This window comes from Nomascus leucogenys, chromosome 4, assembly GCF_006542625.1.
Source record: "Nomascus leucogenys isolate Asia chromosome 4, Asia_NLE_v1, whole genome shotgun sequence".
NCBI classification, from domain to species: Eukaryota; Metazoa; Chordata; class Mammalia; order Primates; family Hylobatidae; genus Nomascus; species Nomascus leucogenys.
The window spans coordinates 90,710,778-90,733,170 of NC_044384.1; the positions used below are offsets into that span (position 1 = coordinate 90,710,778).

The following is a 22,393-nucleotide window of genomic DNA, read 5'->3' on the forward strand; positions in this document are numbered from 1 at the left end:
GCTGCCTGTGTGAAACTCTCTTGTTTCTCCAGGTGCAAGACAAACTTGGCACTCTTTCTGGCTTCTTCGTTCACTTGCTGGGGGCAGGTGGCCAAGCCTGGTTTCATCTCCTTGGGGAAATGGAACACTCTCCACATCCAACCCAAAAATGGCCCCAGCAAAGGGCTGACATGGGAGGGAGAGGGGCAGGGTGGCGCCACGCACCCACTGGCACCCAACGCTTTGACGCCGAGACCCAAGCGTCTCTCTCAGACATCCCTTCTCATACCAGAAACAGAGCCCACGTGTACCAGTCAGACCTGTGGTCAGGCCCATTCATGAGTCAGGCCCATTCACAAGTCAGAAACCACACAGCCACTTATTTGAACAGGGAAAGTTTAATATAAAGATGAACTCTACTCGGAGCATAAAGTTTAAAAAGAGTTTTACACAACACCCTAGGGATGAGGGAGAATGCCTCAGGTAAGAAAGCACGGAAAAGGAGGTGCCCCCCCAAGGCTGGGACTGAGACCTCCTTGTTGGAGAAGGCGTGGGAGGCCCCTGAGGGTGAAGTTCCCCGGGTTGCTCGAGCCAGAGCCTGTGCAGTCACCGGGCAAGCAGAAAATTCTTTCGAGAGGGTGGGCGCTCACAGGGAATTGGGGAGCAGAGCTCACTCGCCTACACCTGAAAGGCCACAGCCGGTGCTGGGACCTCTCTGAAGTCTGCACACTCCAGGCAGAGCACCCCTGGCAGCTATGCAGCCGGAGCAGGAAGGAAACGATATGAAAGCCCCTTTCTCCCCAGCGTCCCAGTTCAACACTGTGCACGCTACCAAGAAGAAACAGTGCACGGGCCCCACCCACGACTGCACAGCAGGCAGGGGAGGGGGGATCTAGAGCTGAAAGGCAATACATGGATAACGCGCACACCCCACTCCCACTTTTATTTAGCAGGAGTAAATGCAGCCTAATGACAGGGCATGGGAAGACTCCTGCTCACCAGTGTGGGCAGAGTGCAGCGCGGCCTGGGCTCCTAATACAGGTAAATTGTCTCTAAAGGACTAGTAAAGGTGACCGGGTCATCCTCCTGCCCCAGGGACACTGATTAGAGTAAATCTGTCTGTGCTGGCAATACGGCAGTGGTGGACACTTGGAATTCCCTTGAAGGCAAAAGCAAGGAACAGAGCATTATTATGTACTGGACACCTGCCAAGTGCCGGGCTCTCTCCAGTTTACAGAGGAGGAAACTGAGGCTCCCAGAGTTGGAGCTGGGATGCCAGCCCCCATGGACCTGGCAGAACACGCTCTTGACAGCCCTGCAGGGCTTCTCCCTAGGGCGCTCCCTTAGAAGATTCCAGGCAGCAGGCGGTAAGGCACCGCGGCGGTGTAGCGCTCCCAGTCCCGGCCGTACTTGCTGGCGCAGCGGTGCTCGTCCCGGAGGCAGCGGTGGGTCAGCAGGATGGCCATGTAGATGATGTAGAAGTAGGGCAGCAGGTGGCCGCCACCGCAGGCCAGGCAGTAGGCCAGGCTGCCCATCAGGTCGCCGACATAGTTGAAGTGGCGGGCCACGCCCCAGAAGCCCGACACCAGCAGCTTGCTGTGGTGCCTCTGCCCGTTGGCGGACGTGTAGGAGCACTCGATGACCTTGGGCTTCCTGCCCCAGATAAGGCAGCGCCCATCCATGCGGCGGAACAGGTCCTTCTGGTGGTTGGCCACCCGGAAGATGTAGTAGCCCACCAGGCCCAGCAGCAGGACGCCCACGGCGTGCGGGGTGGACAGCTGCACGGGGTGGTACACCAAGTACAGACCCTGGGGGGCGAGGGGGAAGGGGTCAAGCGGTGCTTTGCCCAGGGAGAGGACAGGAGCGTGGGCTCGGGGGCCCGGAGGCCTGGGGTCAAACCCCAGCTGTGCCTCTGACACATGCCTTGCCTCAGTGTTCTCTTCTGTGAATAAAAGCACCTACCTCGAGGGCTGTTGTGGGCATTAAATGAGTAACTCTACCTGCCTTCTACCTGTCTGTGTGTGTGTGTGTGTGTGTATATACCCCCTATATATGACATATAGTATCAACATCAAATATGTAACAGTATGAAAAATACAATCTGAATTTAATATTGTGATGGTCAATTTAATGTGTCTACTTGGCCAGGCCACTGTTCCCAGATATTTGGTCAAACACTACCTAGTTGTAAAGGCATTTTTCAGATGGGGTTCACATGTTAATCAGTCAACCAGGCAGAGCGGACGACCATTCACAATGGGGGTGGGCCTCATCCAATCAGTTGACGGCCTTAAGAGACAGAAGACCCACCTTCCCCAAACAAGAGGGAATCTGCTAAAAAGTGGCCTTCTGGCCACGCACAGTGGCTCACACCTGTAATCCCAGCACTTTGGGAGGCCAAGGCAGGCAGATCACGAGGTCAGGAGTTTGAGACCAGCCTGACTAACATGGTGAAACCCCATCTCTACTAAAAATACAAAAATCAGCCAGGTGTGGTGGCATGCACCTGTAATCCCAGCTACTCGGGAGGCTGAGGCAGGAGAATCACTTGAACCCAGGAGGTGGAGGTTGCAGTGAGCCAAGATCACACCACTGCACTCTAGCCTGTGCGACAGAGCGAGACTCTGTCTCAAAAAAAAAAAAGTGGCCTTCTATTAAGCGCAGCATCAACTCTTCCCTGGGGCTCCAGGCTGCCCTGAAGATCTCGGACTTGTCACCCTTCAATCACATGAGATGAAAAATACATCTCTTTCTTACACATATACCCTCCACCCCTCTATTGATTCTGTTTCTCGGGAGAAGCCTAATACAAATATAGTATAAAAAATGTACACACATCTCGAGATACATACAGAGGCTAAAGCAAGTAAGAGCTATTATATAGTAGGACCTATTGCTACGTTTTCACATCCTTGGAAAATGGAGTTTATAAAACCAGGGAACCAGCAGACCTGCAGCCAGCCAGGTGGAGAAATGGGGCTGGGTGGGCCATGTGGGGGCTCCAAGGACCTGGTGTGAGTGTGGGGCCAGCTGGGGCTCTGCACCCTCCACCTGGTACTGGCCCTCTCTGCTGTGAGTGTCCTGGTTTTCCAGGACACCGGCGCCTCCATCTCACAGGACTGGCTGCCACAGGTGACACTGGGCCTGTCACATCCTGAACACATCCTCTCCACGTTGGTTCTCTCCACTTGTGCACAGCCTCTTGGGGCAGGCCACCCCACCGTGCTGCTAAGCAAGTGCCCTGGGGTGAGTTATTTCTGTCCCCAGGGGGCTCCTTGCTCTTGAAATGGGTGGGTGGCATCTGGTCAAGCAGCCACCTTACCTGGGAGCCCAGCACTCCCCCTAAATCAGAGCAGGGCTGCTTTCATTGAGCTGGGAGGGAAGTGGGGGGCTTGATGCCAATGACAAGGCCACTTGCTGTCCCCCCACTGTTCTGGAACTCCCAGGGCAGCCCTGCCCCAGTGCCCAGCACATCCTAGGAGGCAGGAATGAAGAGGACCTCTGCTGCCAGCGCACGCACTGACCCACCTCCACCTCCACTGCCCCAACCAGCCCTGAGCCAGCATCTGCCCTACTTTGCAGATGTTAGGGACATACTCAAGGCCACCTCCCTGGCTGCTGGCCCAAGCTGGCCAAGCTGGCTAATACACGAGGCCTTCCCTTCTTCCTAGAAACAGGGAGCAGCTTTGGCGCCCCCAAGGACAGACGCTTCTGCAAGGAGAGAGCTTAGCATGTGTCTGCCAAATGCCCCGCTGGGCCGGCCCTGCCCACCTCCTCACCTGCAGCGTGTAAAGGTAGGGCAGCCAGACACAGTCGCCCCAGCCCAGGTACCACCCGAAGTGGTCATGGCAGATGTCAATGGTCTTCAGGTACCAGGTTTCGTTCCAGAAGAAGTCAATCACGTAGATGGCCTGCAAGATAGAAGCAGCCGCTGACCACCCCCGGCCCTCCTGGGGCCCACATGGGCCTTGGGGAAATCACACTCCACGCGGATGCAGCAAGAGGTGCTTGGGAGCTGCTCAGCAACTTTCTCAATGCTGGGGCTGTTCCTTCCCTGCAGCTGGGGCTGTTGCTGCCTGGGTCATGGGCAGGGGTAAGGGCGTCCTTGTCCTCAGAACCACCTTGAGCCCATGGCCCTGGCGTCTCTCCCAGCCCAGGTTCTCAGGGCTTGCAATGGCGCGTGCCGAGGGGAAGGGATACATTTATCCCATCCAGGTCAACCTCCTGACTGAGCAATGTCCATAGCTCCTGACGGGCCTCCCTCACCCTCTCGGGTCCTCCTCGCCAGCTCCCACCAGCTCCCTGGGTGACGCTTCTGAACGCACCTGATCCCTGCCACCCTGCACCCCAGCTCAGCATACACTTTCCGGGTCTTGCTGCTTTTAAGATAAAGAGGAAGACTTCCATGAGGCCTCCAGCCTCACCTGGCTCCGAACTCCTGAACGCTCTCTGCTCAGGATGCGGGACGTTCCTGAGTGTCCCAGACTTGCTACCCTCTCTCCCTACAGGGGGTTCCTGGAGCATGCACTCTTGCCTCTACTCCACCAGGTTAACTCCCATACACCCCCAGATTCTACCCAGGTATAATCCCCAAGGGAGACCTTCCTGGACCATGCCTGGCTGCGTAGAACCTGCCTCCTCCCCTCTCAGGGCTGGCAGAGACAGGCACCCAAGGATGGCTTCCTTCACCAAGTGCTCGCCGGCCGCTTCCTGGCGACACCTGGGGAGGGCAGCTGACTCTCTTTTACAAGCGGTAGATTAAGGTCATGGGAACACACTCTGGCTTGCGGGTTTCCCCAGAGCCCGCCGGCATCGGCGTTTCACCCTCTCCAGCCATGACAGTCACCTGCAGGACGTTGACCAGGACCATGGCATTGGTTACATGGCCGTGGAGCTCCCGCTGCTTCGCTGCGAAGGACAGGTTGATGAGAGTCCAGGCGACGATGCCAGGGCGCCCATTGAAGAACAGCTTGAAGTCAAACCACTTCCCGATCCGAGGGTTAAACTCGACGCCCATCATGTAGTTGTAAAAGAAATTGCCTGTGAATTTGCTGAAAAATATAAATGAAAGATACATTGAGTGGATGAGCATATCTCACAAGATGAAGCCACATTGCTTAGCGGGAGACCAGCACTGGCCCAGGGTCCTAAAGGGTAACGTGAGACAGCCCAGGCATAGGCTGGCCACGAGCCGCTGGGACCCCCATGGCTGGAATGCTTGTCGGCTGGTTCCTAGCACCCTCATTCGCTCTCCTTTGCGTTCAGCTGCCGCTCAGCAGAGACATCCTTAGGCAGAAGCCCCGGGGCACCTGCTCTGCGCCCGGGAAGGGTGGGAGACTGGCCCCGGGCTGGTACCTGGGTTTCTCTCTACCCTTCTCCAGATGCCCTTGACGCATGGCACAGGTGAGCCGAAGCACTGGCTCAGTTGCACTGAGATTACGTTCTGGGACCCAAGCACGTGGTTTGAAGCCAACTCGGGGCACGTGGGCCCTCATGGGTGAGTGACATTATAAATCATGCCAACATAGAGAATGACAAACACACCCTGGGCCCAGCTTCCAGCATGTGCAGGACAAGTTCTTTGACCAGTTACCTGAATCCCCCAATCCCCAGAGAGCCAGAGCATCAGCTGAGATAACCCCTGTGGAGACCCTGACTAGGTCTAGCTGGCTGAGGACACAGAGCAATTTCTGTGTTAACTAGAAAATCCTATTTCCATGTCCAGTTCCCTCAGCTGGGGTAAGTAGAAAGAAGCAAAACACACCAAGTCTACAGCCATTGACATGATTATAAGGTGGTGAGGATGATTTCCAGGAGCCATGGAAGGCCAGCCTCATTATCTGGTAACACACAAGCTACAAAGTGTCATCCTCCGGAAACATTTTCCAAGAGCCTAGGTGTAAACCACACTGTGGTTTTTTGGATCCCCCAAACTGAACTGTAAGTCCCACTGCCTACAACTGTCCACAAGAGAACTCCACCAAGCATTGGTTTATGATGGATGGCTGGATAGATAAGAGGGTGAGTGGGTGGAAGGATGGATGAATGGGATGGGGAGAGCAGGTGGATGGAAAAATGATAGGCAGGGTTGAGCTGGGGTGCAGGGTGGCAGGGATCAGGCATGTTCAGAAGTGTCACCCAGGGAGCCAGAGGGAGCCGGCTAGGAGGGTCTGAGAGGGTGAGGGAGGCCCGTCAGGAGCTGCGGACATTGCTCAGGCAGGAGGCTAACCTGGATGGGATGAATGCATCCCTTCCCCTTGGCACGTGCCATTACAGACCCTGATAGAGTGGATGGATGGGTAGGTGGATGGATGACGGGCAGGTGGATGGGTGGGTGGCTAGATGTGTAGGTGGGTGGGTAGGTGGATGGGTGGATGGACAAATGGATGACGGGTGGGTAGACAGATGAGGTGGAGGGTGGATGGGCAGGTGGATGAGATGGATGATGGATGGGTGGGTGGGTAGGTGGATGGATGATGGGCAGGTGGATGGGTGGGTGGCTGGATATGTAGGTGGGTGGGTAGGTGGATGGGTGGATGGACAAATGGATGACGGGTGGGTAGACAGATGAGGTGGAGGGTGGATGGGCAGGTAGACGAGATGGATGATGGACGGGTGGGTGGGTAGGTGGATGGATGACGGGCAGGTGGATGGGTGGGTGGCTACATGTGTAGGTGGGTGGGTAGATGGATGGGCAGATGGACGAATGGGTGATGGGAGGGTAGATGGATGGATGATGGGTGGGTGGGTGTGGGTAATGGATAGGTGGATGGATGATGCATTGGTGGGTGGGTGAATGGGATGGGGTGATGAGTGGATGGATGATGGGTGAGTAGGTAGATGAATGGGTAGATGGGTGGGTGGGTGGGTGCGGAAATGGGCAGGTGAATAGATGAGTGGACAGACAGATGAGTGGCTGACCACTGTCCAGCCATGGGAATGGTACAAGCCAGCAGGGCTCTCCTGGGAAGCTGTTACATTAAAGCCACAGGGACAAGAAGACTCTTCACTAAGGTTGTTTTGGGCCTGACCAGCTAATCCAAAGAAAGAGGCAACGGACTGCCTGTGCCCCAAGCCGGAAGTTCTTCCTGGCTTCCCTACCCCCACACCAGCCCTAAAGGCAATGACTTGGCCACCACATCTGACCTGGTCATCTTCAGCTGCATTCTTGCCAAGGCTGGAGAACCCACCAAACTTTCAGAAAGGATGTTCCCCAGGGTGAAGCAAGTTCCATCCCCCTCCTCCTCTTCCACGGATTCTCAGTGCTCAGGGCTTTACAACCACCTGCCCCAGGCAGCAAGAAAGGCCAGGGGTGAAGTTTCCACTTTCCACATCAGGCTGGACCCGCTGCTAAGAACATACCAGTCTCTGGCACTGGTGGGGAAGAAGTAGCCCTTGACCATGGCAAAGGTGGAGACGGCATAGCCAAGGATGTTGGCGCACCACAGCAGCGGGATCCAGTTGTCGAAGATGATGGTGGGCGAGAACCAGGACAGGAGATGAGCGTTTGCAAACCAGAGCAGGTGCGTGAGGATCCAGGCTTGCAGGCCGTTGATCTGATACTTGTTCACAACCCCTGCAGACGAAGGATTCAGAAATCAAGGCGCTTTCTCAGCCCGCAGTGAGGAGCTTGGCTGGGCTGAAGCATGCCTGGCGGGGGCCCTGGTCACTTTCTGGGCCTCTGCTGCAGACCCTCGTCCGGGGCCCCAGGAACCATCTCTGAGGCCCCTATACCCTTGGCCAAGGAGCTGCCTGCTCCTGGGAAGAGGGAGAGGAGGCTGAGTCCATCCTTTGGTTCTGCATCTCGTTAACTGGCCATAGCCTGAGTGACAGGTGCGCAGTCTGACAAGGAGGTCAGAGCCGAGGGGCAGAAGCAAGTGAGGATGCCCCTGGGGTGCCCCTGGCCCCCTTTGTAATTGTTGGGGAGCACCTCAGCCCATCCACCCCCCAAAACAGGGAGCTTCTGGGGGCAGAGTCGGGGTGCAGTTCCAGTCTGCACCCACGTGTGAGGCACAAAGCCAGGCTCCTCATGGGTTCTCAATGATGGCAAGGAATGAACAGACAAGGTCTCCCATGGACAGCCCCAAGAAATGGTGGTCTCTGCATGGTGGTCTCTGCAGGAAGCTCCATGGGCCGAGTGCATCCCCTGCTATGGGGCTGGGAAGGAGCTGGGCCGTCCATTCCCTCCTTACCCAGGAAAGTGATTTCTAACCTGGGTGTGGGATGGCCCCAGCTGCCCTCAATGGTTTTGAGGCCTGGTGCTGTGAAAACTCCAAGCAAAATGGATTTCTATCCTGTGACAAGTCTTAGGGACAAAGCGGCGCTGGGGAGGACTGGCCCCCGAGAGAAAGGGATGGGAACGGGAGCCTGGGGAGGGTGGAGGGGAGGGGGCTACCTGCAGGAGTCACGGCCCCCTCCTGGATGCCTCCTACGTAGCCGGGTAGAAACTTATGGCAGAAGTCAGGGAGAGACGTGTACAGAAGCACCTGAAACACACAAGCAGCCTGATCACCCCCACGTGGAGGGCACCTGCAAAGGGGGACGCATAGCAGGAACATGAGAATCACAGTCATAGTCTTTTTCTTCTAGAAGCACTTATGGCTCCTGGAAGCTCGAACTGCTGGGCTGTAGGTTTTGAAGGGGGTTCTGAGACAATAAACTCATCAACCAGGGAAGGTGCCAATGCGTTCTCCCCCAGGGCTCCATTCGCCCCTCAGGAGTGTGCACAGGTCCCTCCCAGTCACCTTTTAAAAATGGAGAATCCCACAAAATTCACCTTTTTTTGATATATAAATCTATTTTTGAGATGAGGTCTTGTTCTACCACCCAGGCTGGAGTGCAGTGGTGCAATCATAGCTCACTGCAGTGTTGACCTCCTGAGCTCAAGTGATCCTTCCACCTCAGCCTCCCAAGTAGCCAGGATTACAGGTGTGCACCACCACACCTGGCTAAAATTCACCCTTTTAAAGTGCACAATTCAGCAGCATTTAGTGCATTTACATGGTTGGTTGTACACCCATCATCGCTAATTCCAGAACTTTTCATCACCATAGAAGAAAATGTTGTTCCCATCTACAGTCACTCTGAATTCCCTGTCCCTGCCACCCCTGGCTGCCACTGAGCTTTCTGCCTCTGTGGATTTGCCTGTACTGGGTATTGCATATAAATGGAACCACACAGCATGCAGCCGCTGTGACTGGCTTCTCTCGCTAAGCAGTGTCTTCAAGGGTCATCCGCCTAGTGGCATCAGAGCTTCATTCCCTTCTACTGCCAAATAGTGTCCCATGGTGGGCACAGTGTTCTGTTCTGTGGGTCCATTCATCTACTGATGGACAGATGGGGGTTCCTGCTTTGTGGCTATTTGTGATTCACACTGCCCCTGTCATTTTTCACTCAAAGGGACCAAGAGATCTGAACTGAGAAGTACTCTGGAGCCCAAAAGCTTGGACCCTGGGGAGAAACAGCTAATCACAATCTGAGCCTTCCTCTCTCCCAGGAAGGAAAACCCAGGCCTGTCTCTTTCTAGCACTGTTTCCCTGGAAACCTTTTCCGGGGTTCAGGCAATCAGCACCATCCATGTGTGCGCCAGGTTTACAATAACCCCTTCCTGGAACTCCCTCTGGACCGGGAGGCCAGTGGGGATACCATGGAGCTGAGGACATCCTGGACCTGCCTCGACTGCCTGTGGGGAAACACGGCCCTGGCTTCTGTGAGTGGCATCTCATGACTGAGAGTGTCCCTTTGGGGACTGAGATGCTCCTTTCCAGACCTGGTGCAAGGCGTGACTCCTGCTGACTATGGGGCTTCCTTGGGCCAGCACTGCCCTCCCACGGGGTTTTGCTCCTATCCTCAGCTTGTCCCTGCAGAGCTGGGCGTGCCCAGCAACTGCATGCAAGCATGCTGTGAAGGTGTATCAAACACTAATGTGACAGGTGCCTCCTGCTTTACATCTGAGGAAGAATCTGGACACGCCAGAGTCCGGGGAATGCCCTGCTGGGTCCTGGGAACCCAGATGTCAACCTGAGTCAGGATCCCATGTATCAGACAAATGGAAGGACTACCCAGCAGGAGGGCATGCTCCCCACCTGCTGTGCCCCTACCCCAGGGCAGGGGCTGCTGACCTGGAAGGTGACCCACAAGGTATAGAGCTGGGCAGCTTTCCTCGTTATAGGTGGAGTCTTGGCCCAGATGTCCGAGAGCCGAGCACGTCCGGTGGCGATGTCCACCACGGGGCCGGTGAGGGCACAGCTGTACTGGTCACATGCCATGATGAAGTAGTAGACGATGAACGGGGCACACAGCAGTAGGAAGATGACGCTTGCCAGTGAAAACCAGTCTACCTCCCTGTGAGGACGGATGCAGGCAGTCACACTGGGGCCCATCCACTCTGGGCCCCACCAGGACCCTAAGAGGCTCTATGTGGGGGACCTGTTGCTCAAACCCGCCAGCACCCCATAAGAGAAGGGATTAGCTCCTAGCACGGGCCCTCCTTGCAGCCAGGGAAGCCACTCAACCTGCCTGCTCTATTGTGGTTAACTGGTGGCACAATCTGTGGCCCCCACGGAAGGCCCAGAGCTCAGAATATGAGTGCAGGTAGGTCTTTCACAACTACCAAGGCCAGTGGTTTCCCCAGTTCCAGGTCGGAGAGGACACTTGCCTGGCATGAAGTCCCCATGGCTCTATGGCGAAATGGGAGCTGTGACAACAGGTCATACTCCAGGGTGGTGGGAAGGCCCCAGCTGCCCTTTAAGCCTTTATCTTTTTTTCTACGTTGTTGACTGACCATGATTTCTAGTTCCTTTTTCTAATTCCTTACTTTATAAAGTGGAAAACTGCTTACCTTTCATTAGTCTTGACAAAAAAAAAAAAAATTTTTTAAATAGATCTTTCATTCCTTTTGGGTCCATACAATTCCAAAGGCTGGAAAGCTCTGAGACCACACTTTACTTTCTAGCTGGGAGAACAGGCAAGATCCTTACCAGGCACGGCCCCACTGCCCTTCAGATGCGGTTCTGTCATTGGTGACGCCATCTAGACTCTTGGCTTTGGGAATGTTGGGTTGTGATTTTGCAGCCATTGGGCCCTGCAAGAAGGAGAACCTTGCTTACGTTTCCCTCAAATAACAGACACCACCTTTCCCTGTTGCATCCACCACTGCTCTGCGCCTGGCAGGTCTGGCCTCCTGTGCACCCCTTCCCGGTACCTTGTCCCTGACAGCAGATTCCAGGCAAGGAAGAGATCATCTTGTCTTAGACTGTCTTCCCTGGACCCTGCAATCACCTCCCACGTGATCTTCCTACGGCTGCTCTTGCTAGTCTCAGTTCATTCTCCAAACATGGCAGAATGCCCCTCCCTCTTACAGCACAAGTTGGCTCCTGCCTCCCTCCTACACACCACTCTCCCCTATTCTCCCTTGGCTCCAGGAACACAGGGGTCTTCACTCATCCTTGAACACAGTTTAAGTCGTCCGCAGCACGGACTTCCTCTGCTTAGAGCACGTTTGCAGGTGTCCTTGTTCAGGGCTCATGTGAAATGTCCCCTCCTGGGGAGATCTTCCCTCTCAGCCAGTCTGAAGCAGCTGCTCCCCAGGTTCCCTGCCAAGGCCCTCCACTGGGTACTTTATTTTCTTAGTAACTCTCCCCATTGCCTAGAAGTATTCATTTGTGTGTGTGTATTGTCTGTCTCCCTTCACTAGAATGTAAGCTTCCCAAGGGCAGGAATTGTGTGTGCTCTTCATTGTTCTACTACCAGGGCCTAGAACAGTGGCCCATACGGGACCCTCAATAATCAGCCTTCAAAAAAAGGGGAAGAGAACACAGAATGTCTCTAGGTACCCACAGCTGCTCTACATGGTTATAATTTGGGGGAAGCAGTGACATCCCCACTTCCAGAACAAGTTCATAACTGTGAAGCTTTAAAATATCAGAGATTTTTTTAAAAGATGCTCTTGAAAACTTTTAGAGAAAAAACAGGAGTAAAAATCATGGTAGCCTTAGATTTCTCAACAGCAAGCTGGATTCTAGAAGACAATGATGAAAAACTTCAAAATTTTGAGGAAAACTTTTTGCAACCTAGAATTCTATTCCTATGTGAACTATTACTCAAGGACAACAACATAGGATCCAGGAAACTGGAGACCCAAGAGAGCTGCTGAAGCAATGTCCACAAAAGGGAATGGGCAAGGACTATGCAGCAGGTCTAGCCAGAAACCAGTCCACATTGGTACAAGATGAATGGCTAGGAAAGAGAGGAAATGAAAATGATGAATTTTGTTGCATCTGAATGTGTAGGAAAACTATTGATACGTGTGACAGCTCGGTTAGAGCACCCAGAAAAAAATGAATGAGAGATGCATAGAAACCTTACCAAATGGAAAAAAAAAAGGCCACTGTTAACTCCAGGAAAAATAAAAAGTCATATAAGGAAGGAAAAAAAGAAACCAAGCCATTATTATAGGACCTTACTTGGCTCAACAGTGAATAATGGTAATTTTGTCATAACGATGTATACTCTGACTATTGATTGACTATTGTATGCACAGAAGGAAATTTGCAAAGTTAGGGTTACTAAAAGGAAATTACTTAGAAACAAGTAGGTACAAACAACAACACAAAAGTAGCTAAAAGAATGAAAAGTGTTTGCTGCTGGCAAGCAAGACTGTTGGATGTGGGATGTGGTAGAGACTATTTCTTCTGAAGCCTTTTAACACTGATTTTTTTAAAAATGTGAGCATGAATTACTTTAATAAAAATTTACACTCATTTAAAAAATGTCAACAATAAAAGACATTTTCCTTATGGAGTGTGAGAACTTCAGTACCAGCACTTAATTTACACAAGTTAGTTTATGAAGTTCCTATGATGTACAAAACAAGATGAAAAGTTCTTGATGGGAAGAGACCGTGTTTCTCTACTGCCCAAATACTGAATATAGAGCCTGGCGAGTGCCAGTCACTCTCCTTATATCTATAAAATCAAAGTGGATGAAAGAAAACTACTTCTGAGAAAAGGTGACACGGTAATGAGTCTGATCTCAAGATCACAGGCATCCGGACAAGCCAGCTTGCTTTAGACAGTTCCTCTCTCCCAGGCCCTCATCAAGGTAAGACACAAGTTTAGTTTCTTCCCAGCCAAAACTTACCAGCTCAGTGCCCCCACTCCCTCCGATCCCTAGTTTCCACACTGACTGGTGTTAATCCAGACCACCCACATGCACACTTGCCTTACAGAAAGGCTAAGTAGAATGGGGTGGCATTCTTCTTGCCCCAAGTCATGGATAAGCTACAAGGAGACAATGCCTGACCGACATTATCAATTATGTAAAATACTGGGAAGTTGCAAAAGGGTCAGGGGATGTGTAACCTCAGAACTAAAGTGTGAAAAAGCCACTGAGAGAATGTTGTCAAAAGGGATTAAAACAAGACCTAAGAAGTACTTTTAGCTTATTACAGAATTCATTCACTCAGGAGTCAGCTCTTTAGTCACAAGCATTGAGTTTTGCAATAAACATCTAAGTAACATCCTTCCCAATAGACGGCTGGGAACAGACAAAGGGGAGGTGCCCTGGTATGTCGTATTTTACTCATAAGAGGCACAGACAGTCGTTGGCGCTCGAGAGCTGGTGGACCAGTCTGTCCGTACTTTCGACGCTGTGAAGCCATAGCCTGCGCCCACGATTCAGGGCACTGAGACACACTTACCTCCAGCCTCTTGCCAAATAGTTTCACAGCAGAAGGGAAGTTTTCCTTCTTGAACCTGCCCCTTAAAAGTTTGTAGACACCTGTGCTCCAAATGCCTGCTTGAGCCTTCTCAACCGGCTAAAGTCCTGCAGGGAACACAAAAATGAATAAGACCCTAGGCAGCTGACATTTCAGGAGAGGGCAGACCCTCGAGGCCCACAGTTGGAGTCAAGCAAGAGGCACAAGGTCCAGTGCTCAGGGCTTCAACAGCTGCATGTCAGGGAGGGCAGCGGACAAGCCAGTGCCATCGCAGAGCTGCCGTGCCTGGCTCAGCACTGACAAAGAGGGAGGCGAACAACAGGTGGAGCAGGAGAAAGCGCCACCGCGGAGCGCGGCACTGGACCAGGAGCCGACCCCGGAGCCAGGTAGCCTTCGCCCGGGGGAGTTCCAGACAGCGCGGGGACAGAGCATCCCTCAGGGGCCGGCTCGTGGGGGAGGGGGACTATCCACACCTCTGCCCCGCCTCCCCGGAGCCCCAGCGGCTCCTCGCCTGTGAGCTGGACCCTCTCCCCACCTGCGCGCACGCCCCCTACCCCTGACCCCACCCTCGCCCTGTGAGTGGGCACCTGCTCACCTGGGCACGCGCCTCCCACTGCGCACACCTTCCCCTGGCCTCACCTGCGGACACCTTGGCCCCTCACCTGCGCACACCTCGGCCCCTCACCTGCACCCACCTTGCCCTGGCCTCGCCTGCGCGCGCTGCTCCACACCGCCTACCCTCTAGCCAGGGGCCGGAGTCATCAGCAGGGCAGGGGCGCCCGCCCCCGGATGATGTCAGCGATTGCCTGCCAATCAGAGGCGGACCCTGCACACCCGGCGGCTCCGCGCCCCGCGATTGGCCGAGGAGTCTGAGCTGACTCCGGGCCCACCGCGCCCGCCACTCGGCAGCGGCCGGACTCGAGATTGAAGGCCCAGGCCCCGCCCTGCCGCCCCACCGCCCCGCCCCGGCCCTAGTGGGTGGGCGCAGCCTCCGGCGCTTCTTCGAGATCCGAGCGGACCAGCTGGGGGTGGGGCGGGACGGAGTGGCCACGTGGGCCGCGCGGAGAACGCGCCACGCTCATCACCTGGATCATCGTGCCTCAGTTTCCCCCTCGCAAATGGGGCTTCAGCGGCTCGCGACGCACATTGATAGAGCGTATGTCCAGGCGCCGGTGCACCGCAAGCAAAATAGACAGTCCTTGGTCCTAGGGCTCACGTCCCGGGGCGAAGAGGATCCTCCATAAACGATCAGGTAAACACATGGGTGTCAGGGAAGGCTCGCCGCTGGGAGACCGCCAAAGTGACCCGAGATGGAGTCTGGGTGGCCTGCTTATTAGGGGGGCACACCTGTGCGAGGACGGGAGGGGACGAAGCAGCAGGACTGGGCAAAGGGAGAAGCTGAGCCACAGTGCGAGCCGGACGCACGGGCCACGTTGCGAGGGCATAACCTGGGGCGAGGCAGCCCTGGAGGTGGGGGCAGCTGAAGGTGTCTGCTCGGGTAACAGGCCTTACTTACTGGCAGAGCGATCTGGTTGCCACGTCTCTGTGGCCCTCAGAGAGATATCATGTTTTCTTTTTTCCCTGCACCTTTTTGTTTTGAAAAATGTTCAGCATACAAACGAGTTGAAAGTAAAGTGAACACGCAGATTCCTAGATTCAGCAGGGGTGAGCAGGTGGCCACGTTTCATTTCTCTCCCTCTCTGTTTATATATGTGTATTTTTCTTTTTTCCTCCCCACTCAGCCCCCACCATTAGCTGCAGATACCGTGATACCCCCCTCCCAAATACTTCGGTATCCAACTCCTTAAGAACAAGAACCTCCTATACTACCAAAATACAATGACCACGTCAGTTCAATGCTGTCATCTATTCTCCATCTCCGGTTTTCCCCGGTTGTCCCAATAATGCCCTTCACAGCCCTTTTGTTATTGTTGTTTTGTTTTGCTTTTTTGAGACGTGGTCTCTGTCACACAGGCTGGAATGTAGTGGCACGATTGCAGCTCACTGCAGCCTTGAACTGCCGGGCTCAAGTGATTCTCTTCCCTCACCCTCCTGAGTAGCTGGGACTACAGGAGCACACCACCACATGCTACTTTTTTTTTTTTTTTTTTTTTTTGTAGAGACGACGCGGGGGTCTCACTATGTTACCCAAGCTGGTCTCGAACTCCTGGGCTCAAGCGATCCACCCACCTTGGCCTCCCACAGTGCTGGGACTACAGGTGTGAAGCTCTGCCCTACAGCCCTTTTTTAAACCCCACGATCTAATCAGGGAGCCACACTGTGCATTCAGGCTATGCACTTTTTTTGGCAGGATAATATACTACATAGAGCATGTTTTATCTTGTCAGAAGGCTGTCAACCTGAAATAACCAAACGGGTCAGAATTTAGCTTAAAGAGAGTTTATTTAAGTGTATAAAGTTTGAGGACAGGCTGCCTGGGAAGCACAGATTTTAAAGAATGGAAATCAGTGTTTCAAAGTGTAGATGTTTGGGATCATTTATGTAGACAAATTTTAGGGAAGTTTAACAGAATTTTAACATCTTTTTATGCATAAAGTTATAATCTGACCAGTTGAGGTGGTCTTTTTTGGGGGGAAGGTATATTTAACATTTTACACTAAAGATGTAGGAGTCTGGTCTAAGTACGGGATAATAAGAGACAATCTATAATAAAGATCAGTAATTAAAAGGGGAGGAGGCCTGGTCTGTGGTCTCTCCTAGTCATTTATAAAACATAAATAAATGATAAAGAAAAACATTAGCCTATAATCTAAAAGACAAAATTGCAAACATGCTATGTGACCCAGTTTCTAGGACTTAACTTCCCTCTTGACATAATAAATTTATTTATTTTTATTTATTTATTTAAAGACAAGATCTTGCTGTTGCCCAAGTTGACATAATAAATTTCTAGAGTCCTAAAATTTTCTTTTTTAAGGCAACATATCACTGTGCTCCATGATTGATAGTGGGGCTCAGTGGTTTCTGCCAGAAGTCTCCAGTTTTCCTTTTGTTATTAATGAGTAATTGGTGCAGTGATACTTTGAGACTGTAAATATGCTGTTCCCAAATGACATTTCACCCAGTGAACTAGCATTTAATGAGGACTCTTGCATGAATCCCATATTTCTTTGGACAAAGTGTCAATTTTCTAATTTTATCATTCCCTCAACATTTATTAATAATTTATTTGTTAGCAAGCATTCTTCTGTAGGGATTTCCTCTTTGATTTATTTTTTATCAGTATGCCCTAATGGATTTAGCTGACTGAGTTATGATCCTTACTGTATTGTCCTGTATTTGGCTAACAGGAGCCCCTTCAAATTGGCTTCTTTTTTCAAATGACATGTCCCTACCATCCTTTGAGTACTTATTTTCTGGGACAACCAGATGTTCAAGGATCCTCCCCTTCTCTGCCCAGTCCTAGCATCAGCCATTGTTGGCAGGAGATAATTGAGCAGATGGTGTGGATTTCAGAAGCATGAAAACTACTGTGAGGATTAAATAAGTTAGCATGTATAACATTCTGGTGCTTTTGTGGAGTTTCCAAATTGTCATGAACAAGCATTACTTTATAGGCAGGAAAAAAGTGATTCAAAATGTGAAAACGGGTATATGTACATAAGCTAAAAATACAATGCTAAGCCCCCATTGACCAAAGGGACCTTCTCCTGACCAAGGGGACACCAGAAAAACCTTAACACTGAGTTCCCAGACATGACGGGATGGGAGGTCAGACGCGCCTGGTAATAGTCCCCTGTTTTAGAGTTTGGACACCACAACTGGCCAGCATTCATGTTAAAACAGAAATCGTAAGACTGACAGAACAGACTCTGTGGCAATAAGATACCAAATTATAAACAGGACCCGAAGCCATGCTAGGCGAGGGTAAGTAAGGCGCCCCACACTTAGAGAATAAACTATGTTCTAACGGCCACAAGGCTTTCTGTTTCTCTATTAGCCAAACACACACTAGCCTTGGAATAGGCAATATTAAAACAATTGCAGCTCCACTAGGTGCCGACTGACACTGTTTCACCAGCCATAACAGCTGTGATTGGACAAGAGACTGATTTCAGTGACTTTCTCCTGATAGGAGACCACCGACCAGCTGACCCCGCCGACCAGCTGACCCCGCCGACCAGCTGACCCTGCCGACCAGCTGACCCGTTTATAGAGAGAGATGATGCACCTGCATGCCTTTGTGTCCTGAAAAGACCTTTTGCCATAAAGGCCCTAATTGTAAGATGTGTAAATGTTAAGTCTCCACCCCAAACTGAACATGGTTCATATATTACATGCTTTGCTCAATAAGACGGCATGTGTCAGGACCACCTTCATGAATATTCATAGCTCCTCCTGTAACCTGTTGAATATGTATGTTTAGCCAATCCCCTCAGCATAGCGCTCCTGCCCCAACCCCTCCTCCTTGGAAGTGCCTGTCTCTGGCCTTGGCTGGAGACAGATTCCCAGCCTCAGACAGATGGCCGCCACCTTGCAGGCTACAACCGTTTACAAGAAATAAAGCCTTCTCTTTTTCCAAATTTGTAAATTGTGTGTTTTTAAACTAACATGAATGACAGAAGGAAGGATGGCCTCTTCAAGCAAGGATGGTGAGGCAGTTATTTATATGCGGGAAAAATGGATTCTACCGTGGGTGGACTAAAGAGGAAATGTGAAAAAATAAAAAGTGAGAAACCGCTGGTAGTGAATCGGTGCAAGCGCCCTGGAGAAGAGACTTGGCAATATTTAGTAAAGTCAAACAGCACGAACCCTACTACTCTGCAAAGCTGCTGCAGGAACTGGCGGAACGAGGCCACGGAGGAAACCTTGCCAGAAAGGAAATTGCAGCAGTGCCTGTGTGCGTGCGTCTGTTGGCAAAACGCTGCTAATAACTTCAATGCCCATCCGCTATTGAATAAACCTGCTTTATTCCTACAGTGGAATACCAAACTGCAGAAAAATAATTAAAAGAACGTATCTCATATTACAGGGGAAAAAATCAAGTTGCAGAAGCACATTCAAGTGCAGTTCCTGTAGTTTCAGAAAAGGCAAGCAGTGCGCTACCTGCGCTACTTACACACGTGGTACAGGAGCGAAAGGGGCAGGAGAGGGTTCCCAAGAATTCAGCGCCATCCGCCCAGGGAGGCGGGATTCCTAGCACCGAGACTCGATTGCTATCGTCTGCTGTCCCGCGGGCACGATGGAGCGCTCCTACCGTACTCTCCACTTTTGGTGTATTTGGAACGTTTCATGCCGTATTAAAATAAAACATGGCTAAGCTGGTTGTGGGGTGGCGGTGTGGGATAAAATGGAGGGGTGCTGCAGCTGGGCGGTGAGCCCCCTGCACCTGTGCGCCTAGACGGGTTTACCCGCGAGGGCCGGGGCGGGGCCGGGGCCCGGGACGTGGGTGGAGCCGGGGCGGGGGCGGGGCCCTTCGCGGTGCCGCGAACTCTGCGGCCACCTCGCTGCGCAGGCGCGGTCGTGAGCTCCGCAGACGGGGCGGGGCGATCTGTAGGCAGGGCCTGACGCCGCGGTTCTCCTTGGCCGGAGCCTCAACGGATGGGCGGGGAGGGGGCGGGGAGGGGGCGGGGCCAGGAAACCCGGAAGGTCCGGCGCCCGAGCCGCCTACCTCGCTGGGACCTGGGTCTTGCTGTCCCCCGCTGGCCTCCTGCCCAAGCGACTGCGGCCAGGATGGGCCGGAAGGTGACCGTGGCCACCTGCGCACTCAACCAGTGGGCCCTGGACTTCGAGGGCAATTTGCAAAGGATTTTAAAGAGTGAGTCTGGGGCGGCGGGGGCACTGTGGCTGGGCCCAGGCTTGCCCGTGGCGTGCTCACAGCCTTGCCCTGGGAAACTCGCGGCCCTGGGCATGGGATCAGGTGAGATAATGGGCAATGACCCCGCCAATGGTACGTGCTCAGGTCCTCGTCGGGAAGTGAGTGTTTATAGTTCCTGGGGACAAGCGATATACAAGGCAAGGTTAAGAAAAGTCTGGCGGTTTAGGCGGGGGGCCTGGGGATGGACCCGTGTTCTGATATCTCTGGGGTCCCGTGGCTGGGGCTGAGCTGCCCATTCTCAGAGATATCTAAGTTGGACAGAATGGCTGCCCACTGGCGGGAATGGTGTGCAGAAACCAGAGATTGATGGTCTCTGGCCCCGTGGGCCTTCCTGGTGGGTGGGCATTGGGAGAAGGCGTCCCAGAAAGGGAAGTAGAAAAAGACGCCTGTCATCCCAGCACTTTGGGGGGGCCGGGGGTTGGAAATCACCTGAGGTCAGGAGTTCAAGACCAGCCTGGCCAACATGGTGAAACCCCGTCTCTACTAAAAATACAAAAATCAGCTGGGCGTGGTGGCCTCGAAGATAGGGTGTGGTTGTTGAAAGGTCACCATCTAATTTTCGTTCATAGGGACGCACCGTGGAGGATGAAAAGTTAAACTATTATACCTGCACCTAAATGGGCAAGCCTGCAGGTGTAGTCAGGTTGCAGCTTGTCTTGCACTGGTCTGCTGACTGCAAGAGCCTTTGCCAGGAACAATAGAAACAGAATGTTTCAAGAGATGGTATCTAATCAGTATGTGCTGTGGATGATTATTTTGATTATTATTATTTGACGTGGACTCTCACTCTGTTGCCCAGGCTGGAGTGCAGTGGTGCCGTCTTGGCTTACTGTAGTCTCTGCCTCCTGGGCTCAAGCGATTCTCCTGCTTCAGCCTCCTGAGTAGCTGGGATTACAGGCGTCTGCCACCATGCATGGCCAATTTCTGTATTTTTAGTAGAGACGAGGTTTCACCATGTTGGCCAGGCTGGCCTCGAACTCCTGACCTCAAGTCATCCACCTGCCTTGGCGTCCCAAAGTGCCGGGATTCCAGGCATGAGCCACCGCAGCTGGTGGTTTTTTATTTTTTATTTTTTAATATCAACCTGCTTTCACCTCATTTGCTTAGAGCAAATCCAGTTGGACTGAAGAGGGCTGGGTGGCCAGAGCTAAGTCTCTACTCTGCCAGCATCTCCTCCCTAGGTGCTTGTTAGAAGCTGCTGCCCAAGACCAGTAAGCTGATGGTGCCTGACAGTGGCACCACTGCTGGATCGTAATCCTCCAAGTCCTTTTTCCTCTAGATGGTGTTGGGCATTTCCTTGTTAATAAACTACCAGGGTGTGACTTCTTCCTCTTCCTCCGCCTCCTCCATGGTGCTAAGGGTCAGCCCTGTAAGCCCTCCCTGTTTCTCATTTCCTGCAGATATAAGCAGGTATATGCAAGTATAAGCAGATGCAGGCATACTCATGTGTATACAGGTGTATACAGGTGTATGCTGCCCCCTGCTGCCAGGCTGTTAACAAGAAGGCACAGAGCATTTTTGTTTGTTGTTTGTTTTTTTGTTTTTATCCTACCTACTGCAGCAGGTTGTTTCATCTGTCTTTGAATGTATAGGTGCTGAAATTGCTCCATTTTCTTTTTCTCTCTGTACTTATAGGTATTGAAATTGCCAAAAACAGAGGAGCAAGATACAGGCTTGGACCAGAGCTGGAAATATGGTGAGAACAGACACAGACACCCTGGGGTGGTCAGCTAGTGATGCCAGCATCAGTTTTCCCCAGCTGAGAAGGCAAGGAAGGAGCAGGGACAGCCCTGAGAGCTGTGGACATGCCACACCCACTGTTGGGCCTGGTTAATGCCATTGAACACCTGAGCAAGGGCAGGCCCAGGGAGGCTGAATAAGTCTAGATTCCCATGTTAAGTAATTAAAAGAACTGACTTTTACCAGATTAAGGCCAATTTCAAAATTGGGCTGCTTCTGTGTTACCACTGCCCTTTTGCTGCGGTCTGAATGTTTGCGTCCCCGCAAAATTCATATGTTGAGACCTAACCCCCAGGTGATGGAATTAAGAGATGAGGCCTTTGGCAGGTGATTGGGTCATGAGGGTGGATCCTTCATGAATGGGATTAGTGCCCTTACAAGAGAGACCCAAAGGAGCTTGTTGGCCCCTTCTACCATGTGAGGACACAGAAGGAGAGAACCAGTCCTCACCAGATACCAAATCTGCCAGCACCTTGATTGTGGGCTTCCCAGCCTCCAGAACTGTGAGCAATACATTTCTGCTGTTTATAAATTACCCAGTCCAAGGTGTTTTGTTATAGCAGCCTGAAGGACCAAGACATCTTCCCAGGTTTTCATTCCGTGATCTCAGAATCTTTCCACAAGCAAGCATAGGTCATCGTTTTTTATATGCCTTTTTGTAAAAACCAGGAAAACGGATTGCTTATTTCCCTTCTTGTCCCTTCAAAAAAAAAAAAAAAAAAAAAAAAACACAATGAGTAGCCACATTATAAGTCTCTTGTAAGCGATAGTCCTTCCTCATTTTGGATGTCAGCTGCCATCTGTGCTCTGCTAGTTTCCCTTTGGTCTTTAGGCCCCTGACCCGTAGTGGAATCTGGAAGTCCCTCTTCAGTCTTTGCCCCCTGCCTTAGTGTGTGTTCTTGCTCCTGGACTTAGAGTAAGCAGGAACTGTCTTCTCTTAGGAGGTTTTGTGTGAGTCCAGAGGCATCTTTCTCTAAGTCCTTCCAAGTTCCTTTCCTTCATTAGGTTGATTTCTCTCCTTAGAATACCACCTTCAGATAGGGCTGTTTCTCCCATAATATCCAAGAATGTTTACTTTGTTCTTTAATTTGTCTTCATTTGATTGATTCTTTAAGAAA

The 22,393-nt window shown here is 52.1% G+C and overlaps 2 protein-coding genes across 5 annotated transcripts in view; one reads left to right on the plus strand and one right to left on the minus strand.

The window, feature by feature from the left end:
* Window positions 1-358: 358 nt before the first annotated feature.
* Window positions 359-14,475, minus strand: DHCR7 (7-dehydrocholesterol reductase). Of its 2 annotated transcripts, none has more exons than XM_003278030.4 (9): window positions 14,382-14,462; window positions 13,679-13,803; window positions 10,959-11,062; window positions 10,101-10,323; window positions 8,375-8,465; window positions 7,342-7,555; window positions 4,826-5,030; window positions 3,759-3,890; window positions 359-1,787 (listed from the first exon to the last, which is right to left on the minus strand). In XM_003278030.4, the coding sequence occupies exons 3-9, from the start codon at window positions 11,054-11,056 to the stop codon at window positions 1,323-1,325; spliced, it is 1,428 nt and encodes a 475-aa protein (XP_003278078.1). In that variant the 5' UTR covers window positions 11,057-11,062; window positions 13,679-13,803; window positions 14,382-14,462; the 3' UTR covers window positions 359-1,322. The 2 variants fall into 2 exon arrangements, with proteins under 2 accessions (XP_003278078.1, XP_030667297.1); XM_030811437.1 differs by having other exon boundaries at window positions 362-1,787; window positions 14,392-14,475.
* Window positions 14,476-14,668: 193 nt separating this feature from the next.
* NADSYN1 (NAD synthetase 1) overlaps window positions 14,669-22,393 on the plus strand; it is a 48,689-nt gene continuing 40,964 nt past the window's right edge. For 2 of the 3 annotated variants that reach the window (XR_004029718.1, XM_003278028.3), the window contains exons 1-2: window positions 19,192-19,475; window positions 21,171-21,231. Coding sequence is in view for 1 of the 3 variants with exons in the window: in XM_003278028.3 (XP_003278076.1) it covers window positions 19,259-19,475; window positions 21,171-21,231 (278 nt within the window). In the remaining 2 variants the exon portion in view is untranslated. Of the gene's footprint in view, window positions 14,949-19,191; window positions 19,476-21,170; window positions 21,232-22,393 lie in introns of those variants that run through there. The other variant, XM_030811438.1, reaches the window with a different exon arrangement.